Source organism: Bactrocera oleae, chromosome 6 (assembly GCF_042242935.1).
Source record: "Bactrocera oleae isolate idBacOlea1 chromosome 6, idBacOlea1, whole genome shotgun sequence".
Classification (NCBI taxonomy): domain Eukaryota; kingdom Metazoa; phylum Arthropoda; class Insecta; order Diptera; family Tephritidae; genus Bactrocera; species Bactrocera oleae.
In genome coordinates, this window is record NC_091540.1 from 4,405,859 (window position 1) to 4,427,063 (window position 21,205).

At 30.8% G+C, this 21,205-nt stretch overlaps 1 protein-coding gene and 1 long non-coding RNA gene across 6 annotated transcripts; one reads left to right on the forward strand and one right to left on the reverse strand.

The window, feature by feature from the left end:
* Positions 1-12: 12 nt before the first annotated feature.
* Positions 13-19,845, forward strand: fbl (pantothenate kinase 3 fbl). 5 transcript variants are annotated; one of them, XM_014237614.3, is made up of 8 exons: positions 13-819; positions 12,563-12,741; positions 16,333-16,506; positions 16,682-16,800; positions 16,872-16,997; positions 17,503-17,679; positions 17,756-17,891; positions 18,621-19,845. In XM_014237614.3, exons 1-8 carry the CDS (start codon positions 765-767, stop codon positions 18,915-18,917), a joined length of 1,263 nt encoding a protein of 420 aa, XP_014093089.2. In that variant the 5' UTR covers positions 13-764; the 3' UTR covers positions 18,918-19,845. The 5 variants fall into 5 exon arrangements, with proteins under 5 accessions (XP_014093089.2, XP_014093091.2, XP_014093088.3 ...); XM_014237616.3 differs by having other exon boundaries at positions 13-804; XM_014237613.3 differs by lacking the exon at positions 13-819 and adding an exon at positions 5,001-6,108.
* LOC138857671 (uncharacterized) lies at positions 12,738-14,580 on the reverse strand. Its single transcript, XR_011396868.1, has 3 exons — positions 14,315-14,580; positions 12,934-13,063; positions 12,738-12,863 (listed from the first exon to the last, which is right to left on the reverse strand). It is a non-coding gene; the product is annotated as an uncharacterized lncRNA (long non-coding RNA).
* Positions 19,846-21,205: the final 1,360 nt, after the last annotated feature.

Consider the following 21,205-nt stretch of genomic DNA (forward strand, 5'->3'; position numbering starts at 1 on the left):
CGTGTGTTTTCCTTTCATTGGAAAATTCGTGGGTGCGAGTGAAAACGTGAGATTTGTGTGAAAGTTTTTCAGCAAGCAATAAGAAAAACATTAAATATATGTGTAAATAGAGCCTATATATAAAATTCGTTCAATAAGGTGCAGCATTGGCTGGCCAATTTCAACAGAAGGACATAACCTTGAAACATTATTTTTTACTTGCATCTGCAGATCTACTGAATCCTTGTTTTTGCACGTAAACATACGAAGGCCAGTCACCGCCAAGCCAATCAATGTGAAGCAACAAGAAAACTAAATAAACGAAATTAGAAAACTACTTGTGGCGATAGATGAAAGCAATAAATCGCCGCGCTGAATCATTTCGTTACGTTTGATAAGACACTGGCGTTAATTTTTTACGTAGAAGAAATTGCCATCGAATGTATGCCATTCCAGCTGAAAAGATATTAAAATAGCTGTATACACAACGTGTCGCGAGTGTATAGTGCGCGATTATTTACATTCACGATTTTTTCATTGAACTTGTGATTACTGTGATTTGTTTTGTGAAATCTTTAGTCATTACCAACGTACATACGTAATACGTCAACAAATAAAGTGTGGTATTCGTTCGCTTGCCCATTTAGCAACGACGTCATCAGTGTAGATTATACATTACATACCTACATAGTTTTGTTACATTTGCATTATAAATATTGTCACCGCCGTTTCTGTAAAGGGTTTGAGCGGGTAGATCAAAAACCTTATTGGTTAATTACAACGACATGCAAGACGAAAAAATGCTCAGATCACAATTGGCTAAAGGTAAGCATTTAAAAAGTATGTATCAACACATTGCTTTCAAAAGTATTATTTCTTAAATACATTTGTTTATATTATGGAAGTAAACAATATGTTATGTTTTAGAATAAAAATGTAATTTTACATACAAACTAAGCTATTTGTTTATACGTAGCTTTAAAATTATACATACCATTTAAGTGCATACACATTCCGTATTATCGCACTTCGTACACGCGCCGAATAAAAAAAAAACTATAGATCAAAGAAGGAATATGAGTAGAAGGATGAAGAGAGCAACTCAATCGACGTTCAATCTGCGAGTAACTTTCGTTCATTAGCCAACACTCAGTATATTAGTTTGTTTGTTCATGTGTGTATAGAAATCTGCGTCCACTACTTTGTATGTAAACATACAATGAGCCGCCGTATCGTATGATTTTAGTACCCTACAACTCGCATTACCAGTACTATAGAGCGTTTAGATAAAATGATTGCAAATTTTATAATATAAGACAGTCAAAATTTAAGAAATTGAAAAAAAGAATGCTAAAGTCAAAAAAGTTTGGCAAATTTTTTTTTTCAGATGCAGTCTTGTTACAGTGAAAAAATATACATTAAAATTAACATTCAAATATTGTTGACTTTGATGAAGATTATTTCGTATCAACAGAATTTTACCACACGAATTTATTATAAACAAACTTTCAGCAATTTTGTTAAATAAAATAAAGTATTTTGAACTGATTGATTAAATATTTAATAAATAGCAACAATTTAAAAAAATTAAAATAAAATAAAAATAGTAAAAAAAAAGATAATTAAAAAAATTAATTTTACGTAAAAAAATAAATTAATAAAATTGCAAATTTACCGTAATTATTTTATCTACATATATATGTACGTACCGCTTTTTAGTCCAGCATTTCTAAGAGAAAAATGTTTCTACAAAAATCCAGACAATTTTTTTATTAAACTGAAGCGTTTAGTATATTAAAGTTTTGGTATTTTAAATATGCAACTTTTATTTTTCTAATTATGTTTTTATCATTACTATTGCGACCTTTTCGGTCAATCTGTGAGATAAATTATTGTAAAGATATTCCAACTTCCAGTTGATATTACACCGCCTATATTGTTCAATAGGTGCTTCAGGTTAATGAAATTGAAAGATCGTGTTACTCTGTATCTGCCTAAACTGAATAAAATCGTGTGAAAACTTGCCCTAGACCCCATATAACTAATATCAGAATTATCAAACATCTAGTTGACTTTATTCCTTAAACATATGTATATTGGTGATGGTATGTGAGATACCTTAATAAAATTCAAGGAGCATCTTTTTCTGTTAATAATATGTTTTAATGTTGAAAATAGAACAAAAACCTCAACCCTGTATCGACCCCGACATACCAAATATATGTTCAGCGTGCAATGAGTCCCCGCATGCATACCCAGCGAACCCCACACATCTAACACCCTTGTCGCTATGGTCGGACCCCGTGGAAATAGCACATTTCCTAGGCCGTTAGATGCTTTCGATGACAACCAACGCGAACCTTACCACCCAAGCGGGGGTTAGATAACCGCTACAACAACAATAACATTAGTGTTGGTCTCGACTTTGGCTTAACCCCATATCACTAAGATAATGAATTCCGATCCTCTGGTTGACGCTTTCCACATAAACTCAATATATTAAATTTAGCCTTTTCGGTTGACTTTAAATCACATATATCCGATTTCAAAAGGATTTTAATGTAATTTTAGTTGACACGAAGTAAATATAGCAATAAAACTAAGTGAGTTTATGACCCATTCAGGATTTCATTGAATAATGAATGCCGAATTCTTCACCTGAAGGTTTTTCGCAGGTTTTGATCCTTGCAAGTTGGAAGAGTACGAGTTACACCCGAACTTAGCACTTTCTTACTTGTTTTATTTTGTATTTCATCAGCTGAAGCTGCAATTTTTTTAAATAACTCAAAAGCTTAGAAACAAGTATTTTATTTCAATTAGTATTTATTATACACCTCCGACGCAGCAATATTGACCATGCTCTTGATAAGCTCAATGTTAGAGTTCAAAATAATGCATTTATTTTGGCTGATTTTCACGTGTATTTATATATCGCTTGCATGAAAGCCCAAAATTCCAGGGACAGCGTGTCTTTCTTATCATGCCAAAGAATTATAAGCGGATGTTCATCATTCGAATATACATAAATATCTAATTAACGTTAGATTGGAGTTCTTCTCTCAAATATAATAAAATTTTAACAGATATTTTAACAATACTCAAATTAGCAATTTAACCATTAGATGAAGTAATCATTACGTAGTAGGGAAATAGGTTTTCATATAACCGAAGTTATTTGAAAATATCAGATACGCAGTGATATATTAACAAAAAAATCCAGATACAGTGTTGTGCATAACATATGCAGCAGATTAATAATAGGTTAAAAATATCCCATAAAATAAAGCATAAAACATTAACATGCTGTTACAACAAAGGCAATAGAAAGTTTCATCAACATACGCTCTTTTAAAAGCCTTAAAACTTACGAAGTTTATCCACTTTCAAGTCAGAAAAAACTCGCTCTTTTGTGAACTTTTATTTTGAATGGGCATTTCGTTTAATAAATAAAATTAAAAAAAGTGCATTTACAAAATTTCGTGTACTTTAATAAACGTTGATACATTTTTTAAAATTTTGCATTCACTTGTACCCCCAGCCGATCTCCAGCAGGACCTTCGAAAAAAAGGTGTCTAGCTGTGAGCAAAATTTTTCTGCTTAAAATTGTCTGCATTCCAAAAACCATTATTATCCCAGATGATAATGATCGAAGTACTAGTCAAAATCGAAAACAGGAGATTGTGGTGAAAATTTACCTTTCAGAGTGGCTTAAAAATCGAAATTACTACATACTATATTAAAAATCTTATTCCTTCGATCATTACCACATATTTTAATCTAAGAAGGTTATGTAAAAATTTAGAGCCGATCAGTGCGGCCGTTTTGGGAGAAAATTTGCTCACCAACTCTGAAATCATCGTGTTACTGCTGCCTGTAGCATTGTGCTACTGTTGTCTGCAACATTGAAGGTTTTGTTTCTTTTAAATTGCATAAATATACTTTATTATACTATATAATAATATAATATATTAATTTTTTATTATTATTATTTTTTTTTTTGTTTAAGAAATATGTATTTTATATAACAACTGCGTCATTATCAGTTGCATGTGTTTTGCACATTGTTGTATACTAACATCCTCATCACCAGCATCGAACTGTTTGAATTTTTGTCTAACCTCAAAATAAGCACTACACGGTACATATAAATTTTGAGTTTTGCAAGTTTTAACTAACCTAATCGAACGTTTTAACCAAATATGTACAATCATTACTATAAGGTAATCTAACAGTGTCATATCTTCCTAAAAAACTGCTTAGAATCAGCGCATCTGCCGAAATTTGAAATACTACCATTGTTACTCTACAATTTTTACGTACATATTTTCAAGCAGCTGGTATTTTAACGGCAAACACCTGTATATACCGTTATACACAAATATAATCCCAAATACTATCTGTCGTTTAAACCTGTCAACGCTCTTTACATGTTTTCATATTTCGTTACTCGTGTACTCGGAAAAAACGTTACGATCTCAGGTCGAACCAAACCAGTGCACAATTGTGTCATTAACTCCAACATCTTTATTATGTATACAACAACTTCGCAAAACCCGATCACCTCAAAGGTGAGCAAGTAGAAAAGTAAACATGCATACATAATTTGTTGCGTATTTACGTAAGTACACGCAAAAAATGCTGTAGCTAACTACAGTAGAGCGTAATACAACAAATTTTTGTTGAAGAACCTACGAAACTGCAAGCCGTAACATATATAATATACATATATACAGAGTATAGCACACGTAAAAGCTACATGTAAAATCGTCTGACTTTTGCTCGGCACTAGCGCTCTTTCGGCTGCTTGCTTAATCTCACACTTTTACCTTATATATACTACATATGTATGTATGTGTGTATGTTTGTATGTTTGTAGACATTTCATTTGAATAACTAAAAACGTATATAATATAAATATGTAAATTGTTTATACCTATTCATATCTACATACATACATATGTACATATGTAGTTACTTGGAGCGCGCCCGGCTTACCCAGCCATGCCATGATCGTTGTGCATTCAAATGTTCAGCACGCGCGCTCGCGAACAGTCGTCTTTGCGTTTCCATTAAGCCATTTGTGGTTGATCAGACAAACGTGTTTCAAATGGTGTGACTTTGAGTGAAAGAAATTTGAAATAAAAGAAATCGCTACGCTCAACCGCGAACACAACATGTAAACGAGTAAAAGTGGCATTTGAAACGCTGGAATAACATAGATTGCGCGAAACGTTGCCCAAAGTTGGCGAAATTTTTCCTTTTTATATTTTGTGAAAGTCTAGTGTGAGAAAAAATTCAACAACAAATAGGCATATGATGCTGGTGAAAGGATTTGCAAGAAAGGATATTTAAAAAAACGAAAAAAATTTAATTTTAAATAAATCAATCATTAGAAGACACTGTTTTTTATTTGGCGCAATAAAAATAAAAATAACCAACAATTTGTTAAATAAAAAAAATCTCAAAATTATTTTTTCCACAACAAAAAGTTGCATGTAAAATGTGCAAAAGCTTTTTGCAAGTAACAGACTAAAAACTATTAAATTAAAAATAATATAAATTTATTCCAAAAAATTTTCACTGTGATATTTTTCTACCATTCGGCTACCCGCAAGGCAACGTAGCTGCTATTTATACATACATAAAATAATACTTTTTTTAAATTTAATTCAACCAAAAGTTCTTAGTTTAAACACAAAATGAAAGTGCCCGCGAAAGACTCGAAATATTCCATAAATTTGAAAATTTTCAAATTGCAAAACTACAGCACCGCGCCGAAAATGTGCGGCGGCAGTGATAAAAAATCACCGTCACCCACAAATAGCACAGCGCCTGCCGTGCTCACCAAGCGCAACTCTTGGCGTGCTTCGTGGAAATTTTCAGCTGCCAAACAGCAACAGAAACAACAGCTGTCCGAGTCCACACAGCAACCAGAATGCGAATGCGACGCTGAATTGCCGGCTGATAAGAGCAATCATTTGGATAGCAACAATGACTCATCAATTGCCGCTGACAATCGTTCACAACATTGGGCGGATGCCTTGGAACGCATCTCGACGCCGCCAAATGTAGAGTGCGAAAATGGGCCGGCAGCGCAGCAGCTGAATCGTGAACTTGATGAATTTATGTGTGAGTTTTATTTTTTACAAAATGAATTAACAAAAAAAGCAAATGAAAACAAATACAATAACGCGCCTACTTTAAGAACCGTTGAACCGTCGTCTGCGCCACTTGGAGTGCATTTCAAAGGTCCACTGCACTTAATTCACAATATTTTGATACACATATTTATGTATATAATTTTGGTATGCGTTTTAAAATTCATTTTGTCTCTCATGAAATTTTAATTTTCATGTGTACACTGCATGGCACGCTCCGCTCGCGAGCCAATGCCTTTCGTCTGCCGAATAAAGGTCAGCATTTGCTGATAAGGCATCGCATATTTAATTATTACTATTGCACTTAATCATGGAAATTTGGAATTATATTTAGTCAATGCATAGAAGAAAGCAATGAAAGCGAATTTATAAAATTTTATTTTATTTCAAAACATAAGCGCAAGTTCGAAAATTCGTCTCGATAACTTTTGTCGAAATCAATTTTTGCTTTAAGCCTCTATCTTGTTCCAAATATGATTTAAAACGTAAGAATATAAAACTCTTGCCCCTTTTAGCATCGAAATAAGTGCTTTTAAAATAAATTTTCAAATTTCATTCATCAACAAGGACTTTAGTCGCAGTCTAATTTATATAATTTTCGAATTTCACTTATTAACAAGTGCTTTTTTTTTGCGAATTGAAATGATTTTCACTTTAGGCCTGTGTTCTGCGTGTGTTACTTTTCGGTCTGAAAATAAAAGTTCAAATCTTGACTATTTTATCATCGAAAAAAGTGTTTTCGATATAATTTTCGAGTTTAATTCTTCATTTCGATTTCAACAAACTTTAAAACGAAATTCAATCCTGTGTTCTGTTTTACTATTCGGTTTGGAAATTAATAAGGTACAATTTCTGACCTGTTGGGATCTTATAGGTAGTGTATTAGCTTTCGAAATCATTTTCGTATTTCATTCAAACAAGTTTGGAAATTTCTTTACGTTTCTTTTTAGATATTACCTAGCTAAATTATTTCTTCGGTCTTTCGTCATTTATTGATTTCACTATGACACAAATATACATACATATATTAATATACGCGTATTTTTGTAGCATATCCCTAGGCGGTAGAGCTCCATTTTGCAAAACTCCGCTTTCATTGTAAAATTTTGATTTTGAAGCTTGAAGCTTCAATGGCAGAGTAATGAACTCATCTTTCTATATTTTAATAAAGAAATAAATGTTCTAAGATAATGAAATTTCACTATCTAAGTATTAAAATTTTTGTTTTTGGATCTATTGCTTTCTAGATAAGCTGAAAATTAAACTTTCTTAAGCCTTCAATTACCTAATATAAAAACTTAATGTTGTTATAAATGCTATATGCAAATTTAAGAAATTATCAGTTGTTTATTTAGTGAAAAAATTATTGAAAAAAATCTGAATTTATTTAGTGTTTAGTTTTACTTCACTAAAGCTGTGCTCTATGACCAAAGTTCAATTACGCTTGCACTTATTTACATAGCTACTTCTCAATTCAACATTGTTTCATTTAAATTCGCCCAATAAGCTAAAAGATTATAAGTGTTATTCCATAATCGCATGATTATTTGTGTTTGTATTCACAGCAGCACGCAGCCACCGCCTGAACGCGTGTGCTGGAATGATAATTTAAACAAAAATCAATATGAATCATTGCACTAGCGGAAGAAGCTTTGATTTGTAGAGCACTACAATTTTCGCTTGCTGAATGAAACTTTCCAACTTGTTTATTTATTTTTTGCATCATTCAATTTAATTATCAGCAGTTTGGATCCTGGGAATGCTTGTAAACATAGAATTTTGCGAATTTAATTTTTGCCGAATTTTTAAAAGTCATGCATTGTTTACAACAACGAATCATAATAAATAATAACACAGCGTGTGCACGCACTACCTTACTGAAAATTGAGATTTTGTATTGTAGTTTTCGTAGTGTTTCTATTTTATTTTTCATTCATGTATTTTACAGTTAATTTGTGTTACTTTAAAAAAATATATATAAGTGTTAAAGTACCTTCCGAAAAAATTCAGTTATGCAAATGCATTTATTGCTCTCAATATCAAAGTACATGGCGGTCGTAAAGCACTTATCACACATTTCATTCCGTTGTGTCTTTACTATTCTAATACCCGCTCACAATGATTTGCATTAAAGTGTTATAACTTTGTATGTTTGACGGTACCGCCTGCTGTATAACAAAAATATATTTATTAAGCGTGTATGCTTTTATAAACTTAAGTGTGCCAATATGATCCGCATACATAAAGCAATTGATTTAGTCATGGTAATTCATAGCTCATATTTAAGGGGCACACCTAGTGTGAAATTTGGAAAAAAATATTTTTTTCATATTTCGATAGTGTATACCTTTTAAAATAACACACTATCATTTCAGCGATATCTCAAATAATTTTCGAGTTTCAGCCTTTTAAAGGGTTGCCACTCAATTCAATCCGGTCCACCAGTATATTTTTAAGCGCGTTTTTCTTTAAACAATATTTTTCGAATTTCCTGCAGTAAGAACTCGATGACAATTTTTTGTGCCTGTTCTGTATATAATTCCACATACTATGACTAAATCGACTTTTTAATCTGATCTAAACTTGTGGTATAATTAAACTTTTAGAAATTTCTTTCTATTAGAAAATATGTATTATATATTAGAATTTTAGCGGTTATATATACTTGCAAGTCAGATAAAACGCGCTTTTTTGTGAATTTTGTTTGAAAAGATATTTTATTTAATAAATAAAATTTAAACTTGTGCATTTACAAAAGTTAATGTACTTTCTCCAGGAGGACCTCCAAAAAAGTGTTTGGCGGTGAGATAGAGCTTAATATTATCTCATCTGTTTCTTCACAACTCCAAAAAATATCTAATTCAATAATCCGAACTTTGACACTTTCTTCCTTTTTCTCTCTTTAAATAAAATTTATGTATTACATTTTGCTGACAAATGCTGATAGATCTAAGAGCAATACATTTGGGTGGCTACTTTGTTTTGTACAGTTTCGAAAAAATAAATACATTATTAAGGCTAAAGTTAGAATGAAATTTTTTTAGACCTAAATTTGTAACTGTAAGAATAAGTTTCGACGACAAACTTTGCTATGCAAAACTTTTATGTCAGAAAAGTACCTTTCGTCTTCTTCTCTGAGCTCTTTACTGAAAGCTACATCCCCATTATTTGTGTTCGCATTGTTTTATGGCCTAAGGAATATAAGCTCTTCAAGTATATCTGATTGTTATAGTTCTTGTGGATCGGAATCAAGTGCATACATGGAAAACTTTTTAATTTGGTGAGGTATCTTCACGAAATTTAACATTGTTTATTGTCCAAGGCAATAATTACAATCTCCGAAGAAATTTAGATCGAATAACTACCGCATATAGCTGCCAAACAAACTGAACGATCGGAATAAAGTTCTTTTATTCTTTTGGAATTTTTTGCATTTGTGTAAGGGTATTATAGCTTCGTTGCAACCGAAGTTAAGGTTTTTTCTTGCTATTGTATATATATTTTATATTCCATTGTAGCGACTAATAACCAGTTTTTTCTGTGTTTCTTCTAATTCAATCATTGATTTGATAAGAAACCTTATCAACATTTAATTATCAAAATGCCAATTCACTTGCAATACTACTGTGTAAAGTACATATATGTACTTACATATGTACATATATGTATATAGTATAAATCCATTATATCTCCAAGCGCTGCACTTTTCGCCATTGTGGGCTTTGCTAGTTTCCTACCTTAGTCCGAACTTAATAGAGTTCTTTAATTGTTAACTGGTTGGCCATTAAAAAGACAACTTATACATATATGTATGTAATATACATATGTACATATCATAGTTGATATTTACTGTCCATTGCCCTTACGAGAGGTCGCGTTAATCATATACTCGTACATGCCCACATATACATTTATATGCACAACACTGTATTTAGTAAAAAAGCAAGCGCTGTGCTTTTGCCGTACTGCTAACACATTTAGTTGTCAATTGTCGCTGACCGCGTACAAAAGCTGTGCCACATATAAGTGTTGTTTATTTTTTAGAAATGTTTATAACCTAAAATAAAAATAAATGTAAATTTCATATAACTCTTTTTATGATTTTGTCTGTGATTTGTTTTTTCTTTATAAATTGACTGGAAAATTTGTTGTGTTTAACTCAAATACCTACTCAAAGTGCAACTAACCTCAAATATTAGTTTGCTACATATAAAACGTATTGTTGTTGTTGTCAGCGAGTTGCATATACGCTACCTTTGTGGCAATTATAAATTTTATTTCTATAAATCCGCGCATTTTACGTCTACGCTTTACAATCGCTGTAGGCTTATCTAACGATCATCTATCGATAAGTTATGCTATAATTTCGCGCGCTCACTCGCCACAGCTGTCTGTTTGTTTGTGTTTTGAGCGGTTTCGCTACAAAGGAAGTGTTTTCGAAATTTCCTCGAATGTTATGCAAATCTTTATATACATAAATATTATTTTAATGCATAAGTGAATTAAATATAATTTTGAATCATATAAAATAGTGAGCGCAGAGCAAAATGCATTTAGAAGCTGCTTTGGAACTTTTACGCACAGGTGACTATTGTTAGTATTGTTTTTACACATACCGCTAGTTAATAATTCACATATTTTTATATCTTTAAGTGTTTTTATAAGAAAAAAAATTTTATTTTGAGGTTATGCTTGTATTTTAACTAAAATAAAATATTTCGAGTTCTTCAATGGTGCTTTTTGTTAAATATCGATATCTGAAAATAGGTATGTGCTGCTAGTCCGCAAATATACAGTTAAACGGACATGGTTATATCGACTCAGCTCGTCACACTGAGCATTTTATGCGTCTCCGACGTTTTCTACTGCGTATTACAAACTTCGGTGGCAAACTTAATATACCTTATTCAAAGTATAAAAATTGAATTTTTGAGGTTATGCTGGTTTTAGATTATCTGTCTAATATTTCACGTTATTGCTTCACAAATGTCTGTTATTGTGTATATTAATAATTTATTTGTAAATTATTCCTCAAATATGAGTGATTCGAGTTCTACTTCTGAGATGGAAAAAATTAAATAAAATTGAATAAAATATTTTTTTTGTAAGTTTTCATCTCTTGAATGGAAATTTTTTAGTTTAAAGCTGAATAATCTTTTTTATACATATATATATGTTTTTATACATATATATTATAAGCATAAATATATTAAAATTCTTCTGTTGCTCTTTTTTTATCGCAATAATCGCTATGTTATATTTTTGTACTTCTGTCATTCCTTCCAAAGCGTAAATAACAAAATAATTCGGCAATAAACTAGAAATTACATATATTGCGTTAATCATTTTTGCCAATATTTTACTTTTCACTTATCAATTCAAGTACTAAACCAAACAATCCGATTTGATAGTTTTAAATATTGCCTAATAAAAAGCTTGCCGTTTATCAAATAAAACTACTAAATGTCATGAAAATATATCGGACTTACATTGCCATTATACTAATCGCAGTGCTGCTAATCAGAGATCTCAGTAATTTGACAATGTGAGCTGTTTTTTTAACACAAATATCGTGACTGCTTAACAAGCATGACTCTTTGACATTTTTTGTTTACTTAAGTAGCCTTTATGACAGTTTCTAACAGTGCTAAATTTGTCGGAGCTCATACATACATATATGAATAATTACGAAACATTTGTACCGGTTAAATGAAAGTTGTCGAACGTTGATATAAAAACACATTGAATATTAATAAAATATAGGTTATTTATATTAATGAATATGACATTTAGTCGTGTGTAAGGTTATTAATAGCGATCATTTATAATTATTCTAAAAACATTTATTCAAACAAATCTTGCTTAAGTTTCAATAAAAACAAAACAGTCGGTAAAAAAGTTTAGTATTTTTCTTCCGTGCATTAATATATATTTCTCATTTTTTTATTATACTAAAAACATATGCGCTATAGTTACATATATTACTTAAATAATTATTTGATTTGTTACTTCCCACTTCTAACTTACGAATATACTCGTATAAAATGTCAATTTAAACGATTAAAATTTAAAATTACAGCTGTGATTACCTTAAGCCTTACTAAACAGACCTTTTAAATGTCAATACTGTTAATTATTCACATTTTTATGGCACATTATAAAAAAATGTGATAAAATGCTTAATTGCCATGACAAAGTGCTAAAGATAGCAATGACGTTTCGTTTTACAATCTGTCAAAGAAATGACATATATGCTTAAATGCCAAACCTGTCAAATATACTGTTCTGCATACCTGTTTTTCCACATTAATTATGCATACATATATCTGTTTTCCTTTATATACATAAATATGTACATATGTTTAAATATATATGCACTCAAATACCGTTACTAACATTCCTTCAATGTTGTCTTATAATTACAGCAATGCCTTGGTTCGGCATGGATATCGGCGGTACACTTACAAAGCTAGTCTACTTTGAACCAAAGGATATAACACCCGATGAACAGGATCAAGAGGCTGAAATTCTACGAAATATACGTCGTTATTTAACCAAAAATTCCGCCTATGGCAAAACGGGGCATCGTGATACACATTTACAGGTGAGTACGTGAGTGAGCGGTAGTACTTTATTTTACCCCCTGTCATTTTCGCATAATAAGATATTTACTTAGTATTTAGCGCCATATTATAGTCAAAATTGGTTGGCTGCTTCCGCTCAAAGCTAAAAATATTACTTTCTATTGTATTATTTGAAGTCATTGACCATTGTGGACTGAGCTAGACTTACTTACATGTGCTCAAGCGTGTGTACTTTAGAGGTTTGTCATAAATTGAAGCCAAAACGTGGAATTTGATATTTTTTTAAAGTATCAATATTATTGTGAAGGTTTCTCTTTGCATTGAATTCTTGGTTTACCTTTTCTAGAAAAATAAATTAAATTGTTGATAATAAATTTGAATAAAAATTCGTGGATAAGTACCAAAAAAAATATCTAAACAATATTACAAAAAAAATTTTTAAATCAAAAAATACTTAAAAAAAAAAAAGTTTTTATATAATATAAAAAAGTAAAAAAAAAAACTTAAAAAGATATATATGTATATTAAAAAAAACTTTTTTTTTAAATAAAATTTTTTTTTGTGTAATGTAAAGAAAAGTAAAAAAGGTTTAAAAAATATATATGTATATTTAAAAAAAAATTAAAAATATATACATTTTATAAAAACTGGATTTGTAGAAAATAATATATGTATATACATATATTTGGAATATTTAACTCAATCAAGCATCTACCAAGTCATAGTAATACAATGTTTAGTTACGCATATGAAACTTGGCGCACCCTGTATTATTAGTACCATACATGTACATATGTATGTAGGTATGTATGTATATACATATATCTACTCATTTAAAAATTACATAAAGTAAATTAAACATTTGCTTCCGTGAAAGCCGCAAATATTTATTTTAATAACTTAACTTTACTTAAACTCTAATTACTCAATTAAAAATATTTATATACTATAATTATGTAATGCGTGTTTTTTCTTGGCTAATTTTTAAATTTGTACAGTCAATTTCCTAACAATTTGTTCGTATATTTGTTTTTTATTTTTTTACACTCTCCACACGCATTCACATGCTAATTTAGCAAATCTCTTTGTTGTTTTTGTGATTATTACTTTGTCTATTGACATTTACATTGCATTATATCATTACGAGTATTATTTATTTTTTATTGTGTTTCTATTAGTGACGCACGTGGAAATAGTTTTTTATGTTTTAACACCTAATGCCATGCCCATTAAGTGGTGAAAAATAAATAAATTGGAAGAAATTTGCTGACGGTAAATACAATAACCATTATAACCCTTGAGTTCAACGCATTTAGTCAAGTGCTTTTAAATATTATTTATTTATTTCCTAAGCTAAAGCAATCTTTTACTTTAGTAGCAGCAGAACTTATATAATTTTTTAAAATTTATTTTTACGTTATATTAATACTATTTTATAATTTTTTTTAGGGTTATAAGGTTTTAGTATTTTTTCAGTTTTGACATTTACGAATCACTTATAATAAATAATGCTATAGGTGAGAACAAGTTTACACAAAAAATAATAATGTAATTGAATAATGTGCAAACTATCAGGTTTGACACGCTTCTTACCGAAAACATTAACCAAAATGTGTTGCGTTAAACCATAAGGGATGATAAACCCTTCGTGTCGTGAACAAGCAGCTGCCAAACACCTTGCTGAGAGCAAATTTGGTCTAAACCCTGCCTTCCTTTAAATACAATATATATTTTCCGCTTTCGCGCATCTTTGAGTACCTTCACATAAATTTATATACCCTATATACCCACTTCGGCCATTAGTTATTTATTATGCGTAGTCTTTTAATTGTATACAGTGATCCAATAGTTATGCAATTCCATATTTACATATGTACATCTATACTATATGCAAATATACCTATATGTATGTACAGTCATGAATTTTAAAATGCGTCTAGCACATTTGCATACATTTGTATGTATTTGAGTTTAAGTACATATATGAATGTATGTAATTTCACTGTTACCAGGCAATTTTAAATATTTTTTCGTGTCCTATCCTCATCCACTATTAACGTAATTTTGACATTTTTAAATTATTGACATGTTCTATATATAACCAACCAGCTTAAAAACGACCAAAATTCTGGATGAAATTCAACTTAAAAAGAAAACGCCGCAATTTTGTTAATTTTTGATGTTTTTTTTGCCCTTAGGTCATTATTCATTCAAAAATTTGACTATGTATTCTTAAAATATGTATAAACACACCCTTAAAATTTTTAAACCATTGATAAAACAGTATATTTTCGCCTTTTTAGGCTGTCACGCTAAGTGTGCCTTAAGTTTTCCATTCAACAATTCAAAAAAAAATCTTGCAAAAATTATTATTGTCAACATCGAACCTTAGTTTAGCGCCTTTTTGGTTCTTTTGTGGCTCTGTTTCGAAAAGCTCACAAAAGCTCACTATTCTCTTCCGTATTTAGCAGTTTTCAAAATTAGTCTAATACTGTTATTAATTTACTTCCCTGTTAAATTTCGTCTTGTTGGCTCAAAATCTGGAATCCAACCCATTCCTTTGACTTTTAACTCAATATTTACTTTTAAAGCTTAATTTCTTACGTCTTCGACATTACTTTGTGTAAAACAAGGCCCATTGTTATGATTCTTTTTTTTTTTAATGAAACAGTTGAAATCTATTTTGAAAAACCAATGTTACAGTATAGTAAGTAATTTGAAGAATATTCTGTTAAATTTTTATGGAGAAATATTAACATATACGGCATTAGCAGCCATTACTCTGCAGCGATTCGGATAAAAGTTGAATTGCGGTGCCCCGCATTAAACGCTGCTAGAACAACTGAAATCAAAAAATCAAAATTATATCGTTAGGTAATCGCTTTGTCCAGATAAGTCTGGTGGGTTTTTCGAAATTTCAATTTTTAACATTTTTAGGAAACCATGAGGGAAAAACCGCAAAAAAAATTCGGTTGATTTTTTATTGTTAAATGGTTTGAAAAATTTCAAAAAAATCACTTTACAGGAAATGCTATTTGAATGAACAATATTAATTTAAAAAAAGCTTTGTTGATTCCATTAAACTTGCATACCTACACAATTATATACTGTATGCATATTTATACTTATATTTACACACATACTCACCATTTGCTAAACATATTCGAAGCTGCAATACAATCATCAAATTTATGTATATCGGTCAACTTCCGTCGTGCGATGCTGAACTTAACAATTTTAAGCTTGAAAGAAAAAGCTCAGCTCTTGGCTAATCAGAAGCCACAATCTCTTATTGATTTATGCATTGCATTAATTTGAATTAAGTGTTCATTATACCTAAGCTCATGCGCGCTGCTTCGAAACAACGCAAAATGCACATACGTGAGTGTGTATGTATATAGGTGTCCAAACGCGCATAGAATGTATGAAAATTTTAACTACACCAGTGTTTTTGTTTTTTGTATTGCATTTCTGCTCCAATGTCAGCACTTGACCTTGCACAGTGCAACCGAATGACACTTTACACAACGCTTGTAAAACAAAACAAAAAGAAGAGCAAAAAAAAAATGAATGAACTCTTATAAAAATACTTATCCCTTTCCTTTTTTCAGATGGACAACGTTGAGATACGTAAACGCCGTGGCTCATTGCATTTCATCCGCTTCCAAACCACTGACATGAGCAATTTCCTCCTGTTGGCCAAACAAAAGGGCATGGCCGAACTGGTGACCACCGTTTGTGCAACGGGTGGTGGTGCATTCAAATTTGAGAATGAATTCCGGCAGGTGAGTGTAAACAAAAAAGAGTAGTTTTTGCTACAATAACAACATATACTAACTTTCCATTAGCTTAACAATATCTACGATTCTTGCTTTGACATTTTTTAAATAATATTACAAAATGTTTAATAATATTACATTTTTTTAATACAATTAAATTTTTTTATTCTCTCCTCTGCAGCAAGTCAATATGAAACTCGCCAAATTCGATGAACTCGACACGCTCATCAAAGGCATACTCTTTGCCGAGGTACAAAATCCCACAGAGTGCTATTTCTATGAGAATGCCCGTGATATTATGTGAGTAGTCAGTATTATTTCTGCTTTGATTTTTTATTTTAATTATTTTCATCTTTATTTTTGTCTTGCAGGAAAAGTGAAAAACGCGCTTTTGATTTCTCCAAACCATATCCCTTCATATTGGTTAACGTCGGCTCGGGTGTGTCGATATTGGCTGTTTATGGACCAGACAATTACAAGCGTGTCTCAGGCACAAGGTACTTGAGTCGTTATTATTATTATTTTGACATTATTATAAGTTGAATTATCAACAATATAGAATATTTGCAAAATAAGTATGTATGTGTATATACATATATAGTAAAGATATTTATTCAAGTTTTCGATTAAAAAAATTAAATAAGAAGAAAACGTCGGAGACGCCTATAGTATGTATGGTAGATAATACCATCACGAAATTTTACATGAAATATTGTCAAAGACAAGACTACAATCTCCAAACATACCTGTGTTGTTCAGATCGGAGCACTATTAAAATTAGAGCGTCATCGATGCTTTTCTTTCCCTGCAAAAAATTTTTAGCGTAATTCTTTTCATATTTTTGAAGTTAAAATAAGATAACTTCCGAAATGAGAAAGCAGCAGGTCAATACAAAAATCATTTCATACGTTAATCAAAATTACATATTTTTATGGTTGATTATATGCTCAAAACAAAAAAAAATGTATTAATAATTGTATATTTTTTTATTACTGTTTACAGTTTGGGCGGTGGTACATTCCTTGGCCTATGTTGCCTACTAACCGGCTGCAACTCATTCGAGGAGGCTATACAGCTTGCAACAAAGGGTGACAATCGTAAAGTGGATAAACTGGTGCGTGATATTTATGGCGGTGATTATGATCGATTTGGCTTAACGGGAGATTTAGTGGCATCAAGGTATACAAAAAAAAAAAAAACAAAGCGCGCTTTCATAGACAATACTAATTTTTAACTCATTGCTATTTATTCATAGTTTTGGACAAATGCACATTAAGGATAAACGTTCGTCAGTGTCGCGTGAGGATTTGGCCAATGCCACACTAGTAACAATTACCAATAATATTGGTTCAATTGCACGCATGTGTGCACTGAATGAGAAAATGGACAAGGTAAGATTATGCCCTGAACAGTGTATTTTCAGTTTCTAACAAAAGCCAAAAAGTAACGTCGGAGACCTTATAAAATATATGTATATAGCCATGTCCGTATATTCTCTATTTACGCAAACTATGCCCTCAGTTTTTAAAATATCGCTCTGAAATTTTGCACGCGTCCTTTTCTCCCCAAGGAGCTGCTAATTTCTCAGAACCGGCGATATCGGATCACTGTAGCATATAACTGCCATACACACTGTACGACGCAAATCGAGTTCTTTTAAGGAAAACTTTTTTATTTGACAAGATATCTTCACGAAATGTCGCATGAATTGTTACCCAAAGCAATTATACTATATCCGAATTTATTTTGTAGATCGGACCTCTATATCAGATAGCTGTCATACAAACTGAACGATTCAAATCCAGTTCTTGTATGGAAAAGTTTTTTATTTGACGAGCTATCTTCACGAAATTTATCATGGAATATTTTCCATGGTAACGGTGCCATCTACGAACAAATTGTGCAGTTCGGACCACTATAGCATATAGCTGTCATACAAACCGACTGATCAAAATTAGGTTCTGTTATGGAAAGTTTCTTATTTGTGAAGGTTATTCTAGCTTCGGTGCAACCGAAGTTAACATTTTTTCTTGTTTTTCATTTGTTTGCAGCTTAAACTAGTAAATTTGACTTAGCAACTAAATTTATGCTCTTATTTTTCTTCTGTATTTTATATTTAGGTCGTATTTGTGGGCAACTTTTTACGTGTAAATCCGATTTCAATGAAATTACTTGCCTATGCCATGGAATTCTGGTCAAATGGCACACTCAAGGCGCTCTTCCTCGAACACGAAGGCTATTTCGGTGCATTAGGTTGTCTTTTGCAGTTCAATGGTGAAATTGCGGCCGCTTTGAATGAGACTACAGAAACGTCACAACAAACACAAAAAACCGAAACGACAGCCGAGAATATTTCAAGTAGCATAAATTCCACAACTTCGCCACACAGTAATAATACCAATAATAGCGATAGTTGAAGTACGGCGACTGCTGCTAATATGTATTTTTTTTAGTTCGTAGCTCAAAAAAAATGTTAATAGAAAAAGAACTAAAAACGAATAATACAACAAATGCTTGAAAGTAACAAAATACAAGTATGAACATGTCCTAACGAAAAAGACAAGACACAAGCAAGCAAAATCATAATCAAAATAAAGTTAATTAATAATACATTTTTTTATGTGTTAGAATAAAAAAGCAAAAATATGTATGTAGTTTTTACGTATGTATGTATATTTAATTAATAAAAGAAAACAACAACAATAAAGAACTAAATTAAAATAAGTTGGTAAAGAGCAGACACACACGTCCATAAGCTGAATATTTAATTTGTATATAGATTACAACAAAAAACTTAGGAGCAAAGTCCAACAATCGACGCGGGGCGTCTATTTAATAAAAAAAACTAAAGAAATAAATAAATTTTCAACGAATTATTAATAAAAATCACTCAATATTTATGCACATAAAGTAAAGCTTAAATGCGCAAACATTTATTGTTGTTACAAAAACACACATGCTTTGTAAAATACAGGGGCCGGATTTTCAGCGTATTTTTTTTTTTTTATTCAAAACACGTTTTTTCCTATTATTAAATGAAATGCACACAATTTAAACTTAAAACTTAATAGTAACTATTGATAAAGTTATTAAGTAAAAAATATACATATAATACTTAAGAGAAAAATTGCGCAAATGGCATTAATAAGTAATATTAAAAAGATTAAAATTACTTATAATTAAACTAGATAATTAATGAGTTATAAAAAAATTAAGCAAGCAGTTGTGTATAAAAAAATGGTTGGTCAAGCAATTCACAGACTTTAAGCGCAAAAAATGTATGTTGAAGGTACAAGCCTGAAAAACTGTTGAATGTTTTTAATAAAATTATTTTATATACATAAATTGCAGAGTTTTGAAACAATTTATTAATTGCATATAATTTTTTAAAAGCATTTTTTTTTTTTTAATGTTGAGGAGAAGATATATTGTTTTAACTTAAATTTTTTTGTTCAATACTTGTAGCGAAATTTCAACATTAAATATTGCTGAAGACGAGGGATAAAAAATTTTTTTTTGACAAATCTATTGTAATAATATGTAAGCCACTTAATATAGATTACTTTTTTCAGTGTAGAGAAGATTTTCTCATAGTATATACTTACAAGCAATTTCTTTTAGTGTAAATGATCACTGCAGCTCAATAGTATATAAAATTGTCTTCTCAGACCAAACACAGTTAGGTACTAGGTATCGTGATATTGCCAGAAATTTTAAAAAGAATTGAAATGTAATTACTATTTAAGCGTTGTTGTTTTTTTTTTTTTTGTTAATTTTAATGAATTATTATTAGTCTAAAGTCTAAAAATACTTTTTCCCTGTTTGTTGCTAATTGTCTGGCTTTCGACTTTATTATCGTGGTGTACTTATACCCAATATAAATATGGTATGTTTGTATGTATGATTAACTGAGGTAGTGATTAAGCAATTAAAAGAAGAGGTATGCAGTGACTAACCCATTAAATTTATGGCAGGCATAAACATATATATGTACACATGTATGTTAGGTTGAATTGTTGTTTTTTAATTGTTAAGAAAATAAGAATTCACGTTAATTTCAGTTGCACCGAAGCAACCCTTCATAAATAAAAAAGTTTTTCATACAAGAACTTGATTTTGTTCAGTCGGTTTGTATGGCAGCTGTATGCTATAATGATCCGATCTGAACAAGTTTTTCGGCGATTGTGCAGTTTCCTTGGACAATAATCCATGTCATATTTCGTGACGCTATATTGTCAAATAAAAAAGTTTTTCATATAAAAACTTGATTTTTATCGTTCAGTTTGTAAGATAGCTATATACATGCTTTAGTGGTCCGATATCGGTGAATCTGCCAAATAGGCTGTTTCTTGCAGAGAAAATTTCGTGTGCAAAGTTTTAGATCGATATCTCAAAAACGAAGGGACTAGCTCGCGTATATGCAGATAAAGACATCGCTGAATCGACTCAGCTCGTTATGTCATTTATATATATATTTTATGGATTTTGCTTCTGGATGTTACAAGCTTCAAGGCAAACTTAATATTCTAACCTATTCTAATGTACCTCGTTAAGGGTATAAAAATATGTATTGTACGCGATATCTGGTTTTGTTTAGAGAAAGGAGTATGAAAAATCTTGAAATTTGAACCATTCATTAACCGAACGAAAAAAATATATGTATATTATAAATGTGAAGTAATTAACTATTATTACTATTATTATT